The 25,723-nt window shown below is 38.2% G+C and overlaps 1 protein-coding gene across 15 annotated transcripts in view; it reads right to left on the bottom strand.

The window, feature by feature from the left end:
- Nucleotides 1-25,723, bottom strand: part of LOC112982207 (ubiquitin-associated protein 2-like) — a 225,542-nt gene that overhangs the window by 194,201 nt on the left and 5,618 nt on the right. For 4 of the 15 annotated variants that reach the window (XM_064500346.1, XM_064500342.1, XM_064500345.1 and 1 more), the window contains exons 2-4: nt 7,430-7,569; nt 3,321-3,398; nt 1,504-1,614 (exon numbers count right to left, since the gene is read on the bottom strand). In XM_064500346.1, coding sequence (XP_064356416.1) covers nt 1,504-1,614; nt 3,321-3,398; nt 7,430-7,528 — 288 coding nt within the window. In that variant the 5' untranslated portion in view covers nt 7,529-7,569. Of the gene's footprint in view, nt 1-1,503; nt 1,615-3,320; nt 3,399-7,429; nt 7,570-7,947; nt 8,581-8,615; nt 9,653-19,674; nt 19,697-23,166; nt 23,247-25,723 lie in introns of those variants that run through there. The other 11 variants (XM_064500338.1, XM_064500339.1, XM_064500350.1 and 8 more) reach the window with 7 other exon arrangements.

Raw genomic sequence — 25,723 nt, 5'->3', positions numbered from 1 at the left:
TCAGAACAAGTAGTACCACTGCTACCAAGCTTACATCAAATCCTTGCTAAAACTGTTCTGGAGTATAATGGCCTTACAGCAAAGCTTTCAAGTTCGGAGGCCCACAAATTTCCATAAAGAACACAGTTCTTCACTTTCTGATGAGGACCTTTCTAATTCATACTCTTTCTTCCTTCCTCATTGAGGCCTTTAAGTTCTCTGTACTCCTTTCTGAGCTGCATTTTCTCTTTGAGGAGCAATGGGTTCTGAGGGACTTGTCAAAATAGCAGAATGCTGGATACGCTGCTTCTAATTGATAATTGAGTTCAAAAAGTTTCTTTGATGTGATGATCACTTGCAACAATTTGCTAAACAGAGAGCATTCAACATTCTTTTTCAACTAGAAAACTATTTTCAACCAGAAAATGACAAATACAAAAAGTAGGAGAGAATACAAAAATAGATAGCAAGTTACCAAGACAGATTTTATCTAGGTGAGATGCTCTCTTCTACTCCCAATTTACCCACTTACTTGGCAGCATATATCTCTGCACTTTAGATCATCTCAATTCTTAGAAAAAGGGATAGAAAAGGGAGTCCCCTCAATCAGAAAGGCATGGCTTCTAGACATTTGCCAGGGGGAGGGGGGTGTTTTCCTCATTAACAATAAGCAAGAGTGCATATCCTGAAAAAACATGAGACATCAAGTGTTCATTATTAAAAAAAAAAAAAAAAAAAAAGAAAGAAAAAAAAGGAAGTTCAGGTTTCTTTCCTAATTTAGGTGAGATGGAATCTAGTTTGCTTTCTCTGGTATACTGTAAAAATCCCTCCACCAAGAACTTCAAACACAGCAAGACATATTCCTGATACTTCCTGGAATTTAAAAAAAAAAAAAAAATTCTATGCCAAGTTACATGCAACATTGTTTGCTGTTATACACATTGTTTAGAGTCTTCCTTCTGCTCTTCAATAAAGCCATGCTAATGCACAACCTGGTGAAAGGAGCAAGTATTTGCTGTATCTTCTTCTGCCTTTATTAGAGTTTTTAACACAACTTGCAGATGTGGAGACCTCTTCCTACTTCAATACCTGCAATGCATACCTACAGAAATAAATTATATAACAAAGTATCTGTCTCTCCTTCTAGGTTTATAAAAATCGACCTTTGTTTCAAATGCACAGTATCACTTATTCTGGAGCATCTCCACAACCCTGAAACATAAAATAGGACAGTATCCAACAGAGCATTCAGTTCTACAACAGAACTAAAATTGTTGCACATAAATAAAAGCTGGAAAACTCTGCAGGATACCAGCAGACACCCACCACATTTTCAGTTTGGCCTATTCTAAGGTATGCACATGACAGAAAAACTGCCCTGGTCTCCATTTCCTTCAGAGGAATTTGAAAGGAGAGACAGAAATTGAAAGCTCCCAAAATACATGCACAACTTTCCCAAACATATCTTCAAAGTAGAAAGGAGCAAGAAACAAAAAGCAGTTTAAGATAAAAATAAGTCCTTACTGTGTCTGAACTTCCTTCCAGCAGTATGTTGATTGCTCTGTTCACGTCCCCATTACAGTCATGTAGTGCCACTATGCACTCATCCTGGTTTTTCCCCGTCACTTCCATAAGCTGGCAGTAAGAGTCAGACATGTTAAAATATCCAAATTATCATAAGAAAATAAGAATAAGCACCACCACAGATTCCAAGAAAGTACACAGCTACTGTGTCAAAGATGACTAAAATCCTAAGTAAAGGTACCTGCATTTTACAGATCTGCTTGGGATGCAAACAAGAAATAGGATGAAACACAAATTCAAAAGGTAACCAAGAAAGCATTTTTTTTCCTTTATGTTTGCAGTAAATGCTGTCACCACCCAGATGGCTGTATATGAGCAGACAGATGCAAAAGAACAGCACAGCTCTAGTACTGTTCTCTCTCCCTCCGTGCTAAACATCCCTCTCTTTATTCTACTGTGTGAGAACAGCCATAACGTGTTCAACACAGACAATGGCAGAGAATTATTCCATCTGGAAAGAACCTAGACTGAGGGAAAAAAAGGTTATTTTTCAGCCAGATCAGCTGCCTCAATCCAATCAAGCACAAGGCCACACAACTGGGCATAAGTGATGGCTGCTTACAGAGACCTGGTACTGAATGAAGCTTCATGGACCTAGGATACACTTCCTGTGGAGCATAAGATGGATATAATCATAGTCTCTGCTATGGCAAATCCAACAACACCCAGAGGAAAATCACATGAGCTAGAAATATACACACATAGGCAAAATGTCGGAGACTTCTTATGCAGAATTTTGAACTCTTCTCCTTCTTCCCACCAGCAGAGCCACAGGCACTACTGATCTGGGTCGCAGGCTTCAGGAAGAAATAAAGAACTTCACCTCTGGCAAAACTGCCATAGCAACAGAAGTTTACAAATAATAACAAAAAGCCGTTAACAACTCCTCAGATAAGGTTTTACAAAGGAAAAAAAGAAGTCAAGAAATCTGTCCCTCTGCTGCATTAATGTATTCACACTAATTTTTTGTCTCCTTCTTGGTGCATTGCTAGGTTCTACACGAGTTGCGATGTGTTCGCTAGTCTTCCAGGATAAAATTAACACCCAGAGCAGAACAAGGAACTGAACTCCCCATACTGCTGGAGTTAATGAGCTCTAATATAATTGGTAGTAGAAGCTTGAATATCTACACTGAAGACTCAGCACAATACAGGAAAAGGTATGAGAAGATTTCATTTTCTCAGTGTAATTCTATCATTTTAATCCATACACAGTATTAAAGATCTGGGAGCCCAGGGTTTGTTGTTTTTTTTTTTTTAATAAAACTTTAATTCACCTTTAAGCTACAATTAGACTTTCAGTTTTCCTGAAAAGCAGCCAAGATATTAGCAAATTCAGTTTATACAGGTGACAAATTTTTTTCTTGGTCATTTCCATGCAAGCAACCTGAATGCATTCTGTATTTTGAAGATCTTTAACTGGCAGGACCTTACTAGAGAGATACAGTCTGTAAGAGACATCAGCACAGATGAGTGTTGGCTTCGTGGCTTGTCTACAAAGGAAAGTACTAACATAACTATGAAGCACAACTACACAGCTGGAGCTATATTACTGCAGAGTTTCTCATAAACAGGCTTTTGTTGTGCAGTAAGAGAGCCTTTTCCTAGTTAAACTTCCGTCATTCTGAAAATGGTTTCATCTAAATCAGAAACAGCCACTCCAGCTCCAAAAATGTAAACTAACTAGCTCCAAAACGTAAACTAACTTACGAGCACCTTATTGCAGAGCATAAGAACTTTGTACCGTAAGAAACATACTTGTTTCACTTTATCTTCAAAATCTGCATCATTCTTATCATAGATCATCTGAGCAAGGCGAATCTGTTCTGCTGTTGCCTGAAAAATATAAACATCCAATAAAATTCATAAAAGGTAACAATATATTTTTTAAAGTATCTCTTAGCATCGCTATCTTTTTTCCTCCCGATTGTCAAAAAGAACATAGGGAACAAACACAGAGGGAAGGAATTAATATCTCTTCCCCTACACCCATTTTACAGTCAACAGGTTTGCCAGGACAGGAGGAGTTTCAACACATTCTGATGTGTTCGGACCACGATTCAAGGTCACTACTTAGAGAAGACTTAATCACTTAAAATATAATTTACTACAGAAGCCTATGCTTTGATATTATTACTTCTACTTTTAATTTATACCTATCACTCCAGAGTTAGAGCTTCATCATGGGAAACAGGCAATAGTGTTTCTAAGTGAACTGCACCTCTGCTGATTCCTGCCTGTATCCCCTTCATGACTCCAACAGTGTCATGACTCTAGATTAATGAACTTCATAGGAGGCTGGGTTGTGCCTCAAAATTTTGACTGTGAACAGCTGCACTTATCTTCTCAATAAGCTAATACTGGTCTCACCAGTCTCTGAAAATTGCTAAAGGATCTTGCTATCGATGGAACATTTGGTGCCTCTGTAACAAAGCCATGCCAGCAGCTTCTCCAAAAGTTGTCAGACTAAAAGGGATGGATGCAGTAAAGTGCCATAAATCAGAATATACTATGGCTGCCCCAAAGAAAAAGCAACCCAAGAACACTACTGTATCACATAAAGCCAGATTTCATGGCAAGGTATTTGTGGTCTACATGAACAGCATTCCCAGGAAAATACCATAGATAACTAGGCTACATGATCCTGGACTTAATTTGATGTCTGCTTAAACAGAAAAGACCTCTATATCTAGCCAGAGAAGAAGGCTGATATTGAAGTGGTAGCTAGGATCCCAAACGTAGATTGATGCTTTGAGAAAAGTTTCCTCATGACAAAAGTACCACAACATCCACTGAAATTCTTGACTAAAAGGATTCGTCCTGGGCTTTCGAAGTCTCACTTCAGAGCATACCCACATGAAATTCAGTGTCTTGAGAGTTCAACTAACCAACCTCTTAAATCACTCTGCTTTTGGAGTTTACCACACCAAGGTGGTGTGGTAGGTCACTAAGCGTAAATGCTGAGAGGAGTCTAAAAATTACTCCAACATACGCCATCAGCTGCTTACTTGCTGAGAAGCTACTGCAGCTGTCCCAGTTCCTTGAGGGAAGTGACATTTGTCATGCTGAGAGGCGAAGTTCCAAGACAATTACTGTGTTTGTAACAGAGTAAAGCACTCTGTACTACTTCACATTTTCAAAGTGTCATGCTGACAGCTTCATACGTCAGTTGGTAACATAAATGAGAGACTACTCTGGAATTCCCCACTCCAGGCCCTGTGCTACCCACAGCACCGCACCTACTCTAAAGCATCCCAGTTAGTGCTCTGTGCAATGAACCCCCTTCTTGGTGCCTGAGAAGAGCTCAGTAAAGGACAAAAAGAAAAGGTCTATCATTTTCGAGAATTAAAGCCATATTATATCCTCTCGCGCAGGCTTCAGTCTCCCCAGGCCCATTGCAATTGCTAAGCTAACAAAGAGATTTCCATTAAAGGTATCCAGCATAGAAAAATCTGGACAACAATGTAATTTCTGTATAGACATGACAGCATATTTGACCAGAAACAGGAAGCCATTAAGATTCATCTTTTTATTAACCCAGTATTTTTAAATAAGTTCACATTAGAAGATAAAAGATACAAATTTTATAACAATATATGAAATGTGGAACAGTATCTTCAGTTTTCCTATGTAAACAGAGACAGGGCAAACACAAATAGGTTCAGCATCTTTAGTATTTATGCTAGTACATTACACCCGGCTGGAATTGAAGATTTAAAGGGGGAGGAAAAAAAAAAAAAAAAAAAAAGCCAAAGTGGTATCTTTGCTACATAAACACACACATACACCAAAACATTGTCCAAAAAGTATTTTTTTTCCAATGATTAGTTCTCCTTTATTTTTAAGGCATCAGCTTAACAACTAACATTGTATTATCCTAGACAACATTGCGATCAAGTTTTAATTATGACTAAGAAAATGTTACCGTCTTAAGACAGCTAAAACATTACTCACACATTGCAAGGAATACAATCTTTGCAGTGTAACAAAATGAAGAGAATTTTTGATTCATTTACAACTATCAGAAAACAAAAGTGAGCAAGACAAAATTAAACGACAATGATACGCCCCAATACTATATAAAATATTTATTATCCAGAAGTAATGGAAAAAAATGTGCAATGTCATTTCTTAAATAGCTGAAATTATGATCAATGTGCTATTATAACACTGAATTCTCCACTTGGGAAAGCAACATTCTTCTAGATTCAGAAAGAATAATCAATGGCAACCGAACAGCAAAATCCCACATATTGCTGCTGATAAAGCTTGTCTAAGCAGAAATGTCTATCTGATATCTAAAGAATAAAAAAGCATAGTGCACTAAAACATAACAGTTGTATATTAAATAAGCATCTTCTCCATTCAACTGACCAAACAAGTATCCATTATGCAAAAGGAAAAAAGAAAATATTCAGACAAAATGCAGAAAATGCTCCGTAGGACGTAATGCCTAGAATCACTGAATCACATAGGTTGGAAAGGACCTCCAGCGACACAGTGCAACCTCCTGCTGAGGGCAGGTCCCATCAGAGGGGGTTGCTTAGGGCCTCCTCTAGTCAAGCTTTAAAAATCTCCATAGTCAGAGATCCCATAACTTCTCTAACCTGTATTCCAGCATTAATCCACCTGCGTGGTGAATCGTTTTTTTCTTATAACAGTTGGAGTTTCCCATGTTCCAGCTTGGGCCATTGCCCAAGAAGAGTCTGGCTCCATCTTCTTTACACCCTGTCACAAGGCATCTGAATAGAGGAGTAAGATCTCGTCTTCGCTTTGTCTTCTTAAGGCTAAACAAACCCATTTTCCTCAGCCCTCCCTCATGCGTTCCGTGCTCCAGCCACCAGCCATCTTTGTAGCCCTTCTCTGGACTTGCTCTGGTCTCTCAGTATCTTTTCGTAGTGGGGAGCGCAAAACTGGACACAATACTGCAGTGTGGTCTTGCAAATGCCAAAAAAGGGGAAAGACTCACTTCTCTTCACCTGCTCGCTACACTACTGCAATCTTAGTTGTTATAAAACAAAAACAAATTCAGCTGCTTCTGTCAAAAGTCACTTTCTAAATACAGACATCTGCATGAACCACAAATACGTAAAGTGCTGCAACACAAGATGAGGGCTTGAGCTCATATAATTAATACTATATGCAACAGAATGGGAGCCCCTGCATGCTAAAGACCAGTCTAGGAAACAGTAAAAGACACCACTTCCCAAGGGAGCACCTCTAGACTGATGCATTCTCTGCCGGCAGAGAACTGAGGCAATTCTTGAACTGAGTCCAATTTTGAGAAGTATCTGACAACAGAATAATGAGTTGCCAGGAACAGAGTCATTTTGCACCGTCTGTAACCCTGAAAAGCACAGAATTTAACTACTGTGTTCCCGAGTATCAGGACAATGGGATGACAGCTTAATTTCAATCTCACTGATACTGAAAATAACCTGGTTTTTAATCCACTAACAGACCTTCTTCGTCATTTCACTTTCTGTGAAGACACTCTGCACAAGAAGTTTTGAACTTCATGACTTGCAGATACGCTGAATCATGCTGTGCAGCATGGGACCCATCTAACAGAAAGCTTTCCCCACCCACCCAAATTCCTGTAGCAATCAGAAATCTTCTAGCATCATGAGGCTATCATATAGAAGAGCTGAAATCTGAGGACACTGAGGCCACTAGAATACAAGAGTACAACTTAATGCTGTGTTGGGTTACGAAGCATTTTAAATGAGATATCAAACATACTCTTCCAAATAAACCATGATTTCCCCTCCCTTTCTTTTCTTAGCTTTTAATGACTTATGGAAGAACTGCATATTATTAAGTGCTTACTCTTAACTCAAGGAATATCATATAGTAGTAGCACATACCTGTACTACTTGTTTCTGTGGTTGTGTTGGCTGTGTGGCTGAAATTTGTGTTTTGTCCCGAGTGCCCCGGGTACGTTCACTGCCCACCGAAGTCATCATATACAGTATATACAAAACAATGTATGTACAAAATAGAAAATCTGAAAGAAAAAAAAAAAGAGCATGAGTTAGGACAGGGCACTGATTCAATACCCAGATAATATACAAATGCAGTAGACTGAACATGTACTCTATGTAGAGGCTCCCGAGAAAGCAACTTAAATACGCTATTATTGGATTTATTGCAGTCTTTACAGTAAAGGGGAAATGCAGTGCATAATAGCATCTTTATCAGCTGACTTGGATTCCTCTAGATCTGTATGTCCAGACTACATCTAAATCTCACATATTTTTCCAGTTATCTAAGATTCGGACTTCCCAATCTGTCAGTCTGCTGAAATTTCAGCTCCAGCTGTATCAGTCCTTAAATTTCTGTAACACCTATCTTGTTTTGACACTTGGACTTTTACCACACTCACATCCACTCAGAACACCCCTGCAAAGACCTCCTTCAGAAACAGTCATCTGGAACACAGCATTCTTCTCTTCCCCATCATTAAACTGCTTTCTTGCACTTTTAAGGAGGTCATGGCCAATGCCCACTCTACTGCTCGTCCTCATTTGTAAGAGGAATGACGATCCTTGCCTTTAAATCAAATCTCTGTAGCCAATATTCTTGTTTTGTTTTCTTTCATACTTTTGTTATTTTTTTCATATTCAAAACTAGCTAATACCTTGCTTTAGACATATCTTTGTTGTGTGAGCGTAAAAAAAAGCTCAGACCCAACACTCACACACACATCAGTGTTATCTATTGTTTCTTGTACACACCTGTCACTCTAATTCACCTCCTATCATTAAAACTATTTTAAAACAAGAAACTTATTACTCCCCAGTGTTTGTACAGCATCTAACACAGGACTAACTGATGAACATGGTTTATAGAAGCTGCAATAACTGAAAACAGATTTCTCAACCGATCAGAACGGTTGTGACCAACAGCCTGGTTTCTGTCTCCACATCACTGGGAAGTGAGACTGCAAGTTTAGGGAACTGGAGACAACCTGCAAGTGATGCACCTGGGCAGAAAGAGATGTGCAAAGGGGAAACAAAGACCTTTTGCTGTAGCCCCAACACAAGAACGCACCTCAGCATGCAACTTGTCGGGGTAGGCAGCTCCAGTGCAAGTTTGCTATCGCAGAGTTCAATACACAATAAAGCTCAGACACAAAAGTATGGTGATTGCAGGGACAAGGACGTGTTCAATGCCAACCGGTCATTAGCATTCATAAATAACATATACTAAAGTGAACTTGAGCAGTTATGCGCAAAAATTAAAGCTGCAATATGCTACATTTTAAATACTGATTCACAACGCTCAGGAGTCTCATATAGAAATGAAAAAGCTAATTAATCCCATTATGATCTAAATATCTTCTTCAATTTACAAATACATTTTTATTGACCAAAATTGAACTCCGACATTGAAATTTTTTATGTGATAGTTATAGTGTTCAATAGAGTCTGAGGAGAAAGTGTATTTCCATGAACTCTTACATATTTAACAAGAAAAGGCCTGCCTTTACCAGGAACCGACTGTAGTATGATCTGAACTGGAACACAGTGTTACCCCAGCTTTATGAATATATTCACCAAAGCCAAGCTGTTCCTGAGCCTCTTAAGGTAGTCTAACTTTGTTGTCTTCTAGGCCCTAGAACAAGCAGACCTTCAAGGCACCGCATTTGACACCCCAAAAGCCAGATACAATCAGAAGAGAGGTAATTTGAGCGCATCTGACACAATGTTCTACGGAAAGCAAAACATTCACTAGTTGTGGTGACACCCTGAACAGCAAGTTCAACACTTATCAGAAAGTTTCTGGTCATGGCTCTCCACTCGTGTTTCAAACACATATTGCAGACGCAGTCCTCGGTTGAGTCTAGAGTAAAAATCAGTTTCTCTTTATGTTAAAATGTGTTTTGTAATCTATGATGCCTGGACTTCCAACGTCCTAGAACTAACTTAAGTTTATGTATACTAATTGCAACCTCTGAGTACTTTTTTTGAAAGCCGGTCGGCTCATCACTATTTAAACCTAGCAAAACAAACAATGAAAAGAGCCCTGAACAGAGGACATGACAGAGAGCACTCACTTCTCTCTCTGAAAGACAAGCTAATGGTTTCAAATACAACTGCCTAGAATTGACCCACTTTGATTTAAGATATACTGAAAAATTGTAACTCTGATTCTCAATTTGTTCATTGTTTCCGTATTAACATCATGCTTAAATAATTATGGTACCTAGAAATTTCAGCTTAGATTTCAAATACTGATTTCTCTACTTTCACTAGACAAAGCTATGCCAAGCACTGAAATCCACGTTTTGGATGTTGTTACAATACACACACATTAAAATGAGTCTTCTATTTGTCTGTTAAGCATAAGTTAAACTGCATTTTACACTTCTGATACCCAGGCAGCATATGGTACCTGAACAGGATGATGTTTCCATGTCATACCTGTTTAAGCCATGCTTGCTTTTCAGGGCGGAAGGATACTCAAAAGAAGAAGGAAGGCACACAAACATTTGAAATACTACTAGAGAGTGAAGGCGTGCAGCAAGATCAGCCTGCCAAAGGGAAGAAAGCCAAGGATAAGGGGATCTTTACAGAAGATCCTAATCTTGCTGACCATGTAAGACCATGAGCAGCATAAGTTGGTGAAAGGGCTGAAGCAGAAACCAAAAGCCAAAGTGAGAGCCCCTTTTTGGAAGCAGCGTGGACTTCTACTTGCTTCAGACAATTGTTGGAAATGCACCGTCAGATTGATATTCCCCACCAAGTCAACAAGGACATGCTACGATCTGCTTCAGACATAAACCAGGAATCTCAAAAGCACAACTGACAGCTTGATATCAAGATAGTTTTAAAAATAAAGCTATTTTATTTCCATTTAGTTGGCTCTCACTATCAACAGGCAGTGTCCAGATACAGTTACTGGCCCAGCCCCAGGCAGCACAATCTAGTATTTAAATGGCTTTATTCCACTACTGATGGTGCACTAACCAAAGAAACACTGTATCTTCCTGGCACAGACAGGCTTTAACTGTACTTTGGTGAAATTCCACACCCTACCACAGCGATCCTGCAGAGTACTGTAGTAGCAGGCAAAAGGAGGGCAGATACCCACTGCTTTCAAATTAGCACAGTGACTAGAATTTTGAGTATTAAGTGGGGTGTTATTAAAGATGAGGCTGGACAAGAACACTTCCTCACTCACACATCAGCTTCTTTGCTCTGGTCTTTCACGTTAAATCTGTTTGGCAATCTGCTGTCGTGGCAATGATAGGATGCCACAAACCGATGAACTGCATTTTAACCACAGATCATGTGATGGAAGAAGGTGATCTGAGATTTGGAGGAGGAAAACTCCTAATTAAAAATCTGTTTAATAAAGCTCAAAAAAAAAAATTCAAAAAGCAGGTCTTCCATTTTCCATGTCAAGGTCTGGCTCAGTGCAAGAGTCCCTCATCAGCAGTTTACACTTAACCTTGTAGACACATTGCAACTCCACTAGGCAGCCAAACCAGCTGTATTTTGAAGAAACTGATACATATTAAAACAGAACCTCAGAGTATCAATAGTGAAGGTGGAGAAAGCATAAAGTAAGAGACAGACAGACACTGAACTTTCCAAAATTGCTGTGTTAAGGCAGCAATCATACATTTTGTCATGACAGGAAAAAAAAAAAGAAAAAGCACAAGATTGCCAGAAACCTTTCTTTCATTGATGTGAAATCTAGTGCCTCCAGAGGAGGACTATCTTTTCTTCTACTTATAAAAAAAACTGATCAATAGTGAAAAAATCCTTCACTTGAAGTATGTCTAGCTTCTCAAGCACTAAGGAATTCAACTTTCAGCATTTCCCCATAAACCAAGTGACTATACTTCAAGACGGAAAGCAGAGGCATTAAATGAGAAATCACCCCAAGTCTCAAGATTTTCTTTGTCTTAATGTTTCTGTCTATACAAGTTTAGCCCAAGGATATACTGTGACAATAGTAGATACACCATTGTAAAATAAACCAGCACCAGACTCATGATGGAATGGCAATGACCACTGCAGCTTCCAAAAGGGTACCTAGGTACTGCTATCTCAACACCCAACCTCTCTAAAGAGACCAAATCCCTTCCCAAAAGTTTCCATGTCATCTTATTCAGCACATTTTGTTAGGTTTTTGCTTTGGATTTTAGAAGGAAAGGAGGAAGACAAAGAATCAAAAGGTAAGTGAATACATATCAACACAGAAAAGCAGCTTTTTAAACTTAAAGAAATTCTTTCTTCGATCTTATGTTTAAGTTTCCTTGGACGATACAGTCTAGTCCTTATGGACTCAAGAAATTCAGAAAAACGAGAGAGATGCAGAATACAAATCCACCTGACAGTGTGGCAGGTCGCACAAGAGACAGTAAATCTATTGCTAAACTTCTAGGGACAGACCAAGCCCTGCACACCACCTGGCTTTCAAGAATCCTTCTGAAGTTAAATATTCACTTCCATCAACTGAACAAAACATTTGCAGTTTCAATCCTTTTCTTGAGGCAGTAGCAAGAAAATTATTTTCTTGACTCTCTGGACACGGAGCCGTGATAAAGAACACTGTGCAAAGATCTCTGTGAACACCCCAAAACTACAATTTCTTTTTTTTTTTTTTTTTTTTTTTCTACTCTAATCACAAAGCTACTCAGTCAAGAATTTCTTGAAATGACAGGGCTGAGAAAATGCTGTAGGGCACTGCCTCTTGATGACAGGACTACAGTACATGTACAGTGAGTCCAGATTTTATTACAAGCATTGGACTGACTACCTACACAGCAGCATGACATGATCTTGAGGAAGTAAAGGGGAGAAAAATTATGTCTGCAGAGCATCGATACAACACATTTCCCTTAAGTACTGCTGCCCAGAGAGCCTCACTATCTTTATTACTGCTTGAAAGGGGAAAACAGTTTACAAAAGTCAGATGCTCTGCAGGAGCAGTGCTGATTACTCAATGCTTGTACTCCCCCAAGCCAGCAATACTGAATCTGAACTCACGGAACCTGGGAGGATTCATATCTGATCTTATGTTCTTCTACAGCAAATATGAAGAATATTGATGGCCAGGAGCAGACCTCCATCACTGGCAGAACACCCCCGAGAGAGAAATTATACTATCTATATGCTCTCAAGATTCACCAAGAGAAAAGGACTGCTGGGAGTAGGACACAAATCAGATTATGCATCTTGGTCAGCTGTGGATTGAGCACATCTGGATAAAGGATAAAACCTCACATCCTACATTTCACCACTTCCATTGCTGTTACCCCAGTAGTTTTTAGTCTATCTACTTCATCTTGTCCCTACAAAACATGCAACAGATGCACGCAAGCTTAACAGTATTCTAAAACCCTACTTTGAATTTCCTATAATGTATAAAGTTAATACTAAAACCCGTACCTTATCTTCATCTGTACATGATTTAATTCATAAAAAACTTTCAAAATGTACTCACCTAAACCTGTTCTACTAAACCAATGCATTTCAAAAGCAGATCAATAGTATCAGGTCTATACATAATATAGATATACAAATATTCTTCTATTCTAAAATATATCACATGGTCAAGAAGTGAGGTAAACTTAGCACTTCCTGGGATGATACTGCTTTTCAACCGTTTACATAAATACTCTGCAACAGCCTCTATATCCACTATCACAAAGATAGAGGCAAATTCTGAGCTCATGTGGTTGAGGGAATTTCTTTTAATTTTCCAAGCTTTAAAATAGTTTTAAAGGCAAGATTTTGTAATAAGAATGGCCAACTGGCAGCTTCAGTACCAGCACAAAACTAAAAATACACTTCCAGTTGTGAAATCTCTCTCCTGCAAAGGATTCATCCTTTTCATCATTTCATCCAGCAAGGCCTGATGAATAAGCAACTGCATACTGTTACCAATCTTTCTTAAAATCCAGAGTTGTTACTATTCTCTGGTAGATCCACGGAATCTATAATTTGCTAAGAACACACCTACGATCTACAGTAAAACAATCATTTTTCATCATCAAGGCGGAAAAAAAAATAAAAATCACAAAATAAAAAGCCTGGCATTTGCAAACCACTTCTTTCTAAAATATTTTAGGACTGGAAAAACAAACCAAAAAATTCGTGAAAAGAAGGATGGAAAGAAACAAAGAGTTCATTTCAAGGATTAGTATGCCTAAGCAAATGTTAAAAAGAGGAAGAAAAAATTACACAAATAGGTTTTACAAATAAAAGGAAAACAGACCACATTGTTTTGGAAGACAAAGAAGTGCTCAATCTTCAGAAGAATGGAGTTAGGCAAAAACTGGTCACATATCCAAAGCCCCCTAAAAAGAACGATATTGAAAGGAAACTAAAGAGCGCATGTGTTTTACCAGTAAAGTAGGTTTCAGTCACAAGAAGTTAAGTAACATCACTAACATTACTCAAAAATCTTCTAGTTTTACAATTTCAATCTTTGGCATTATCCCCAGTGTCTCTGCATTATAAACATGTTATATTTTAGCATATGCTGGTGATTTCTCTAGTTTTAATGAAAACCTGCCCAATAGATGCAATAAAGGTCCCATGGCCTTGTCCTCACCATTTATTTATAAGTATTCAATCTTAAAAGACAACAAGTGTCCTTACTCATAAAGAAAATTTCTGAAGGAAGGATCTTAATTTCTACACATTTAAGCTTGCCTGGTATAAAAAAGAAAAGTGTAAGACACAATCATACTACAATCCGAAAATTCTAACCAGTTTCTACCTAAGAATTCATCTTTCATCCAAAGCTAACCTTTGGACTGCTAAAACCTGGCTGGCACAATCTACCCATTTCTACTGCTGTCAGAGGACAACACTCACTGGTGATTCTGGATAGTGAACAGTCAGAGTCCTAGAAGACTCAGAGGGCTTGGTCTGATATTTCAGAAATCAGTACCTCCAAAGTCTCTATTCTCTTATTTTGTTTCCCTTCTGCAAGAAGAATGCCATTTTGGATAGCAACTGGTTGGACTCCAACATGCCAAACAGAATGAAGCCTTGTTCCCTGTCCTATTTAGTTACAAGCTGCACGTTTGCAAGAACCTGCAAGCTGTACTAGTTATCAACAGTTACCACAGCTGTAAAGAAACCTCCGATAAGAGACACCCAGGAAGACTAACCACATTATTTCCCATTTAGGCACCACTATTAGAACTAAGATGATCTTACTAGACCATAATGCAGACCAGATCACAGTTGCTGCCAGGAACTACACACACACACACACAAAAAAAAAAGAGCCAGTACTGGTCCACATGCAGCTAAGACCAAAAGAAAAAAGGAATTCTCTTTGAGAAGCAGCTATCCACGGGAATCATGTGGGGAAGGGTGAACAGTAATTTCACTTTTGAAGCATGACTCTCTGCTGAACAGTATTTTAAGAATTTAAGAAATGCCCTGTCCCTTCCAGATATTCTAGGACCCAAAGAAAAGATAAAGTGCAGGTTCCAGTCGTCTTTGACAGAAGGACTTCATTTCTTGCCCTCTATCACAGAAATGGCTTTTCTTATGCTAACCCTCTCTAAAAGCTACTGAAGTCAATGACATAATCTACTCCAATTACTGATGCATACCATATCCTGATCCTGAACAGTCAACTGCTCCCAATATCTTGGGCTAGGAAGCATAAAGAGACATCCTTGGCTCAGAGGTGGTTCCTGGTGCTTGCACAGCCACACACACTCCCTACCTCCTCTTCATATCCATCTTCATTTCTGAGCCTTCTGATCTCATATTTTCTAGCTTATGAAGACAGAAGAAAATACTAGCTAAGTCAATGAGCAATATGTTCACTGTATGTTCCACCATTACTACACTCAGTGGTGAAGAACTAACAGTACTTGCAAATCTTTTCTTCATCTCCATTTCTCTGGGTTTCTCCCTCACACAAAACGGAATAGTCAACAAAGAAAACAGAAAAGGCAAAGCCCTTGGTGTTTTCCCTCCCAAGGTCTCCGGGGTAACATCCACTGAAAGGGAACTACACTGTCTACAACTGCCAACAAAGCAGCTGCTAACAAAACACTATTACAGTCTAGTCACCCACTGCAACAAATACTCAGATCGAATTATACTTTGCATAACTAGGAGGCTTGTAAAAAAAAAAAAAAAATTAATGAGTACTTTGCAGAAGGAAGACTTTATTGCAGCTGAGGAAAAACTGAACTAGCAGGTTCTTCAGGGTTGAAAATCATTAGCCTCTGTAGCCAGAACTAACACAGCCTTGTTTGAGTCGCACCTCAGCACAGGACACCCAAGCAGAGTTTGTGACAAAAACCCGTGACTAGAAGTTTAGCTCTAACCAATTACGGAACTTTAATTGTTTGAGATCCGGTTGCACATTAGTTCAAAGTTCAGTCGGTAGTGCAGATACAACCCAAATCCTTTATTCTATTAAAATCAAGTTTCACCTTACATCCAACACTATGTGCAAGCTGTCATCAAATACTGCATTCCTGCTCCCCCGCTCCTTAACCACATACTATTGCTACTTCCCTTGAATCAGACTCATGACTGTGCAGCTGCAGAGTGAGTCGGTTCAGTGAGCTGACCCAAGAGCAAACTAAACCCTCTAAAACAAAACAGTGAGTCAGTTGAATAAGCTTATCCAGTGGAAAACTATGTGGCTATACAACTGCTAGATCTGACACAAGGGACAGAGATCAAGTTCATGAGGAGAGGGGGACCTTGCATTTCAGCAGCCACACACCATTATAACATAGGTAGTGTGTGACATTTCATTTTTTTTCCACGGTCTAGTAGAGCAAGACTTGATCAGGCCCTTTGCACTCAGGAAAAAAAAATCATTAAACATGCCTTTTAGGCGGTTTTAAAGATTTTTTTAAAAAAACCTCACAGGAAAGGACTCTGCCAGCAAAGTACCACTATCTTATATAAATCACTTTGAGCACAAGTGGGCAAACAGAGACTTGTATCACCCTTACTGAGAAACACTCTTTAATGCCCCAGCTCTTGGATACATGTTTGCATCCAGTAACTTGTAGTGAAAAACACCCTCAAACAAAAAAAGCTTGGAAGTGCTTCTCTTCAAGCAAAAGGAGAATATAATCAACCAGTATCAGGATAGTCTGACTAACATAGCATATTTTCATCTAGAATTCAACCCTTCCCCTCAATCATAAAATTATCTGTCTGTATTCAATTTCAAGCATTAAACCTAGAGACTCAAACTACCCTAAAATAATTTAACTAGCACGAGTAATCTTCAGTGATTTTGTATATGCCACTACATTTCCAATGCTTTTTTGCTGGTCATCTCTCAGTGTCCCTTTCACAGGGCTAATATACTTCATGTCCACTCCCTCCCTATCAAAAGCCCCAGCTGGAAAAGGCTTTCTTCCTCTGCCACATCATTAAGTCACAACAGTCTCTCCAAGGGGGGCGAAGGAGGAAATTCAGACAGACCTCTCTAGAAAGATGGGGCTGGCTCACTTGGAAGCTCTTCTTCAGATGGCTCCCACCACCAAAAATCACAAGGCAAAGCCTCCACTCACTGCAGACTGTATTACTTTGTACAGTTTCCCCTTCCGTCTGAGGTGAATTCAGGGGTCAGCTAGAAGTCTGGGTGAGCTCAGGGCACATCCATATATATAGGTAAGCAAACAGCTGCAGAGTATGAACTAAACAAGTTATGGATGTTCTCTTCAAAGAATACATGGAAAGGACATATGATCTCACGCCATACACTGGTTAAGCTATCAATATCACAAGGAAAAAAATAATAGTACTTAAGTATCCAAAACATCTCAAATCAGAACTGAAGTACACCATCAACAGGATATATGACTTTCTTGTACCGTGACTGACTTGTCTCAGAACCACTACTCCTTGCACATCCACTGACATATCAGCAGGACCCTTTCAAAACAGTATACACCTGGGGCTACTTCAGTATATATAGCACTAGCTATAAGCATCCAAAGACACTCCACAGGCTTGCAATTTGTCAACAGTACCAATTGCAAGACGCAGTGTTAAAAATTTAAATGAATCGCATCCTCATCAATCACGACTGTTAAAATCAATGGTTAGATATACTCACAAGATGAGCAATACATGAAACTGAAAAAAAAAAATCAGGTTTCTGTTAAGTCATAAAAATAGATATTTTTTGTTCTGGTACCAGTCTGAATCTGATCAGCTGTCCTAATAAGTTTTTTAAAAAGATGCTTAATTGCCACAGGACAGCAAAGACACAAGCGCTTGGGACTGTCAGTTGACCAATTACTATTAAACTGCAGAAATGCGTATTTCAGCTATTCACTCTGATGTAATTACCATATCAAAACAGCCCTTAATATTTACCGCAGTTCACATGTGAAAAAGAACGTAGTAAAGAAGACTCGAGATGAAACCTGGAGATTCAAGCTGAAACCTGGGTGTTCCACGTTACAACACGAAATAGCTTCCACAAGCCCAGAGTCAAGATAATACTCGGAACTGGGACTCTGCTTTGACCAGGGTTCTTCTAAACAAGGTGGCACGCAGTGAACAGCAGTCAACATAGGCTATGCTGCTGCCAAACAGAAGAACATGCTCAACGCTTCTGTCCTCCCTGCCCCCCTTTCTGCTCCCTCCCGCGCTGCTGAACAGCGCTCTCTTGGAACAGCTTCCAAAAGAATTCCTTGAATAGAAACAGATACAAGCAACGGGACTAAAAATAGCCAAGTAAGAGTTGAGACATTTATGACGTTCTCAAACCGGCGGAAACAAACTCAACTGCATCAACGAGGGCACCTAGTTAATTCACACTAGAGCTGACAACTTGGAACAAAGTCGAAAGCATCACCGTGAAAAAAGTTGTTCAAAGTTTCAGATGGGATGGGGACATTTAATTTAGACTTGCACCATTTTCATCAGTTCACAGATTTAAAAAAAAAATGTTAAATTAGAATCAACAAGTGATATAACAGCAAACACTCCAAGTAACCTAGTACGGCTGTACCTATAAAGCGTGCTAAAGACATCATTATATCAAATTTTGAATTCTAGCTTCACAGTTTGGTAGCAATACCAAAGAGGTCAGATATCGTTTATATATCCGTAGAGAGCCCTACTTCCTGAACTAGGTATTCAAGGAAGAAGCACAGTAAGATCACACTTTCAGAAAAATAAAGAAAACCAGAACTCTCAAAGAAAATACTTAATTTTAAAAAAAGCAGGATATTCTAGAATATCTTTCTATAATTTTCCCCAAGATTATGGTATTTTTCAAGCTTCATCTCAGGCCACAGAAGAATCCACTAAAATAATAACCTAGTTTTTTTTTTTTAGTAATATATACTATTCTAAATAAAAAATTCCAGAAAGAAACAACGATTTAAGTTAGTATTAAAAGCTACTTTCCTTAACAATCTTATACTTTCACTGTGTATAAAATCTTGTTGAAAACTCATGGCCCTTTGGTTCAGTTTTCCAAAGTGAAAACTTTCAAGAAGCCGGGTTCTCTGTTCAAGCTTTTTATCAGGTGCTCAGAGAGGAGCAGTCACACAAATAGAACTGGAAACTGAAAAACATGAGAGACCCTTTATTTTTCTGCCAATTCTGGATTGTTCCTTCTATAGTCTTGACCAGTGCTAGTGTTTTGCATAGCTTTAAACAATGCGAATTTTATTAATTTCCTTTGACGTTAATCTGCGTGTTAACCTGCTTCAGTCAGGAAACTGGCCTTTTTGGTTTTACTCCAAGTTTTCCCACTTGAATTTTTGGGTATCATTTTCCTCAGCATCACAGCTCCTCAACTTGGCATGATGCAAAAACACACATACTGTTGTTCTGTCTTCCTAGAATTTGTAACGAGGCTAGCTCTAACATTGCTTTAGACCAAAACGATACACAACTATCCGAAGAAATGAATGACTAACAATCTGAACAACTTCAAACATACAACGCACTATAAAGGAGAGGGTAAATACAGTGCCTGCCACACAGCATTTAAATCTAGAAACAGGAATAAAATGATTCAGACTGTTCTTGCATGTTCAATGTTAACAAAGCAGAACAGAAATTTATCTCCCACTTCCTAGTTCCTTTATCTTTCTAACGAAAATATGAAAAAGAGACAAGCGGCTCACCTGTAACTTTAAATTGCCAGAACTTTTAGTGAAATTAATTCAGTGTTTATTTCCTCTCCAACTTGCGTGGAAAGAAAACCAAACACACACCCTCAGGCTTCTTCTAGATATATACTCACTATCCACGCCCTCCCCCCCACAGCTTTATCTTTCTCCTGCAAGTCTTGACGGACTGAAGTGTTTGGCTGCCATGCGTTTTGTATTTCCAGTAGGCTGCTGCTCTCCTCCACCACCATGTCTTTCCAAGCCAGATTACCTTATAATAAAATTGAAGAATGCACAAAGAATCAAAATTTTTCAAATGTTTGCAATGTCTGAATTAGCACGTAAAGATTTTTTTCCAAAACGCCCTTCCTCTTGATAAGCCATTAAGAAACTACATTTCAAAGGATTTTATTCGCTAATTTTCTTAAAGCTTACATGTCCTATTGTCCTTTTCCCTATACTTTTATATTCTGTGGGGTCATTTTTGACTATGCTGTATTAAACTAACTGTCACTGATTCCATGCTTTGCCCACAGAGGTATGCTGACTGGATATACTGTGCCACTCAATGTTAAAACGTTCATGTAGAAATTCTGTCACAGAAAAAACAAAACTCTGAAACATCCTGAGACATTAGTAGCTAACTGTATATTCTACTAACAACCTAAAACACCAAGCACACCACTGTGAGACCAAGTTACTCGCTTCTGTCAGAAAAGTAAACTACGCTCTTAATTTTAGTTTCTGAAACAGCTACCTCATCTTAACTGCAGCACTTCACCCTCAGCGCACAGGTGAACTGCAAGCCTGCTTCTGGAACACACATTTTCATAATTTCAGCATAAAACTGTAGCAAGAGCATTAAAACATTACAGGTATCAGTTGTAGAGACCATACTGTACGTATAAAAGCTTCACTGAATACACACCTTGGTCATGTCAATCTTTAAAACCATTTTGACAGAAGATGAGTTGTAAGTATCAGTCCATTTCTTTTAACAAAAGAGATGCCATAGGTACACAGAAGTCAAGGGATGAGCAAGGGACAGCCAAGATAAAATACTACAAGTTTTAAAACCTGGGTGACAAACTTAAGTAACAGTTTTTTAGTCAAAGTTGATTAAACAAATCAAATGCTATTCTACAGATGGCACAACAATTTTCAGTCATTTACAGAATGTTATTAAAAAATCCTAGCACAAACAACTGCTAAACACTGCTGTAAAAAGCAAGATAACACTGTAAATAAAGCAAGCAAGCAAGGGTACAGAAGTTTAAATGCACAACAGTATGATATTTTAAGGTATTCTCAATTTAACACATGAAAACTGTTATTCAAGTTCAAAGAGTACACTGTCCAAAATACAGCATTTTAAAAACTAATAAGAACAACTCGATTCACTAGGATAGGTGAAAATAAAAATCTTCAGCAAGAAACAAAATGCAACTCAGCATGTCTACATGCTTCCTCTGATAAAAACAACAATAAACAAAAAAACCCCAAACACATACAGCTAAGAGGGCATCCTTCACCCAAAGCTGTAATCAGGAGAAAGTAAACTGCTGAAGCTGCTCACTATCTCATCCTCAGGGTAAAATCTGCAAATCCGCAGGGGTTTATGGCATTTTCTAAAAGAATACAAGCTTCACAACATGTAGCCACTGCCCATGTGATCCCTCCGTTTTCCCCATTTCTAAAATTAGAAAAACACATCTTACCCACCTTTTTGTTGTGCTTTAAAACACAGAGGCACCAGGCACTAGTATGACCTCAGTTTTAATACCTTAAAAGAACCTTGCAGCGGAGTCTGAGTCTGACAGTTGTCATGGACGTTTCTGTGAGATCACAACTACATCACAGGAATTTCTTTCCAGAATGAAATGCAAGAGACTGACAAAAACGTGACAAAACAGCTTTTGATACACTGCATTTAAACTTCACTGATGACATGGATCTGAGAGCAGCAGTTTTAGAGAGTAGAATTTTACTTCTACTTATTCATGAAAGTCCACTTGAAGAGTTACAAATATATCCAAGAAAAATATTCTGTGCTCTTTTCAGAATTTTCTTCCAGAGAAAAGAGGAAGAGAAGGAAAAGGCACATTAAACAGACTATGTTGTTGCCAAAGGCTTAAGGCAACTTCCCTTAAACCAATCTAACTCCTCAAATGTTATATATACTTCTAATGCAAACCAAAAAAACCTAGAACACAAAACAGTAAGACTAAGGCCTTCTATATGACAGATGATTAGTTAGAATTTAGTATGTATCACATATGCAAGCACATTTGAGAACAAAAACACTTGTTCAATTAAATTGTCACAATTTCTGTCAAATTAAAAAAAGGAATAAAACTGAGAGCTTGAGGAAGCCAATGACGTCAGGTGAGAAGAAAAACTAGGATTAAACCCAGTGAGTCAAAAATCAACCTCACATGCTAATGTGAAGCCACAGAAGGCTGGCAGCTTAAAAAAACAAAACAAAAACAATATTTATCTGGGACTCAACTGCCAGTAGAAGTTCCAATATGCATGAAATCACAAAACGGAAATTGTTGCTTAGAAGTACAGTTATGTCAATCTAAAATTATTATGCTGTAAACAAATATTTCTTTGGCTGAATTTTTTCAAAGTTTGAGTTAAACATCTAATTGCAGTATAGGACTTGAGTGCCTAAATTCCATCAGCTCCTTCAAAAATTCTAATCTTCATTACCAGAAGCTACCTTTTATCAACACATAAAGATATGTACTTTTAAACTATAATTTTATATTTGGTCTATAGTTATTTCATTCAGTTTGTATTATAGAAATGTATTGAAAATAAACTAAAGTGTTACCAACTCCTGAAGCTAGGATGCTTTGGATTCAAATAATACTGTAAAATATTCAAGGCATCTCTATAAAGTTTTAGGAAAACACAACTGATGGCACCCTTTCACCATTTTCTTTAACTAAAAATTTGGGTTATTTTAAAAAATATTTTAAAAATACATAAAACTTCCAAAAATGAGGAGCTGAGGCTAAGTCAGTACTTTAACAGAATTTGAGACATCCCAGAACTTGCACTGTTTGGAAGACCAATTTACAACAGGTCCTGGAAAATCTAAGTATGCCACTTTTTCCAAACTGGGCTTTAAGATTTCAAGAGAGCGGAACACCACACTTTTTTACCCATAAAATATCTTACTACTATAAAACATGAATAATAGAATCATTTTTGTCTTCAGCTGAATGCTTTTAGTCTTTAACTATAATAAAATAGTAGAATTTAGACTTACATTTTAGCAATGTTAGTTTTTGAGCTATGTTTATGTGAGGTCATCTGGCAAATAAACTAGGAAGTCTGAAGTTGAGATTTTTCAGGAAATACAAGAAGTGGTAATGGTCTCACTATATTAAATAGCAGAGCTAACAGAGCTAATTTTCCCATCCCCCAAAATGCCAGGAGATAGCTTATCCCTGTCCCCTTCAACACTTCTCCCTCAAAAAAGGACAAAGAGGTTACCTTTAACTGAAAAACGTATTGTCCAGTGTTTATGTTCATACTTCAAATTCTGGAAAAAATGGCAAGTCATCAGTGCTGACCTACACACATACATAAAGGCGAAACAAAAATGCATTTATAAGAAATATCAGGAGAAATATATGCAAAACACGATCTCATAACTTTACAGTTCACATCACTGAAGCCCTACTTGCTACACAGCTAGATACTAACAGAGCAACACCCGTTCAAAAGACTGAAATACAGCCACAGTATCAAATAATTCACCATGTAAATTTAACATATGCAAGCGATGCAAAGAACAGATACTCCCTTCCTCTGCGCCAAGTACTCCATTTGGTCTTGTCATTCCCAGTGTTATTTCATTTTTAACCTTCGGTGCAGTTTATCAAAGCAGGAACTTTGTTTGTTTGTTTACAAAGACACACCTAAGGTTCACCAGCATTAACAACTTGATTTCTGCTGCAAAGAACCAGACTCTGGATAATTTACATGAGCAAATAAAAGTAACAACACATCATATTACTGATCACGAATACCAAACTCTCCTCCATTTTTCTCTCACCTCGAATCTGACTTATAAGCACCCCCAAGTCACATCCTCCCCTCGCTTGTCCACACTTCACAGGCAACTCATTTTGTCCCTCTCCCCCTACATACTGCATCAAGACCTATTGTTCAGTCAAAAGAGAGAACATACTATCAAAAGAAGAGGCTAACAACGGATCCTGACTCTTCTGCAATACTGTGAAGCAAATACAAGTGGAAGTGTTGCACATCAGCTTTTCAATCAGGGTCTCTTGATAAACAGGATATATAACCATAAAACCAGTTCCTAGTCACCCAGCACTCCTTGATGTCCTGATGGCGATAACAACAACTCTAGTTATTAAACTCTTCTCATTTGTTCTCTCCTACATTCAGTTCCAATCCCAAACATTCACTTGTTTTTTGCCAGGCAAGAAAGCTTTTAGTTACCACAGACTGACTCAATGTTCAAAACTTGCTTGTTCTGGCCTGCAAGGTGAGATGCGTCACTCAGTAAGTTTTTCTGCTCAATTTTTGCTTAGATATTAAAATCAGCTGAAAAGGGATGGTTCTTAGGTCTTTTGCCCTGAATTTCACCATATTTAGGGCAGGCCATTTCATAACTACAGAAACACTACCTTCTATTGATGAGTTATCTTAATACATTTGTTCATTGAGAAGAATAGTTAAAATTATGAATTTTTTCTCCCCTCAGTCCCATGCCACAAGAATTCAAAAGCACCCCCACCAGTCAGCAGAATCAGCAAGGGAGGTAAGTCATACAAATATTTGAGGTAAGTTTTCTAGCAGAAACTAAATCTCTGACTGTTATTTCTTTTCAGAGGACAGTTCAAAAAGAGCTATCCCAACATTTCTCAGATACAGCATGATTACCCATGAAGTCATTTCAATCATCTAACCTCATTTTAAACTTTCTCTACAATTTTGTTGTTCTTTTCTTTGCATTTTGTTCATCAAGGATAGGAAAAACAGACTGCTCCATTTCACTTTTAGTTTACCAGGACTTGTGTAACTCTGCAAAATTTTCACTTTAACCTCCTTACAAAGTACTTTTAAAAATCATTCTGATGCATAGTGCTTCGTAAAGCAAACTACTCAATGTGCAGAAGTGCAGTAAGAACTCAGCCTAACCCATCTTAAACACTATATATGCACTAGACCACCATTCACAATCCATGCAATTTGTAGACAGAATATATATAGGACTTGGGCAGTTTTATCACTGTCAAAAGACTAAATTTTTGACCCATTTCCCTAACAGAACACATGGATTATATTATAGCCTTCAGTTCTGCTAGAATTCGGATATCCAATTACTCCATGATTCGCATTTAAAATATGAGTCTCACTATATTTTTGCAGCATTTTTGCTAAGTGTATATCCAAAATCCATTCACCTTTCCACATCTCACGAGTCATGAATTACTGTCACCAGCACCTCTCCTAAACTCAATCTTAATCCATCCCCTTCTCAAAGGCATGTAAGAAGACATGACTTTGAGTTTGCCTGAAGGAAAACGGATTTGACTATGTAAAATAAAAGTAGAAGGAAGTCTTAGAATTGACAACCTGTTATCAAAAATGCCTCACGAGCAGCTTCATTATGGACAACCTTTAAATTCCAGCATCTTTGCTCAAAGAGTCACGTAAAGAAAAAGTGAAAGTCTATCATTCCTTCGATTAAATCAAGTAGGATAAAGGTCATTAGGACTTATAGTACACCAGAAGAGAAAACTGTAGACAATGAAGACTGTACTACAGGGATAAAAAGTATCTTGCTGCAAGATACTTTTTAAGGTGTAGTTTCTTCCATAGCATCCTGCAGCACTTCTAATCATACAGAAGAACGATTCAAGAAAGATAATACGCATATTTTCCTAAGACACAAAGAAAAGTTCCTGGACATGGCTGCTATCTGAAGAAAAAAAACTTTCACATACTCATTAACTTGCCTCCACTGAGCTCATAACGCTGCTTCAGTCTTCTCTAAACTTAATTTCAGACATCT

The sequence above is a fragment of the Dromaius novaehollandiae genome, chromosome W (genome assembly GCF_036370855.1).
Source record: "Dromaius novaehollandiae isolate bDroNov1 chromosome W, bDroNov1.hap1, whole genome shotgun sequence".
In the NCBI taxonomy this organism is placed as follows: Eukaryota; Metazoa; Chordata; class Aves; order Casuariiformes; family Dromaiidae; genus Dromaius; species Dromaius novaehollandiae.
Note: the sequence above shows the minus strand (reverse complement) of the source record. Positions and strands in the feature narration are given on the sequence as shown.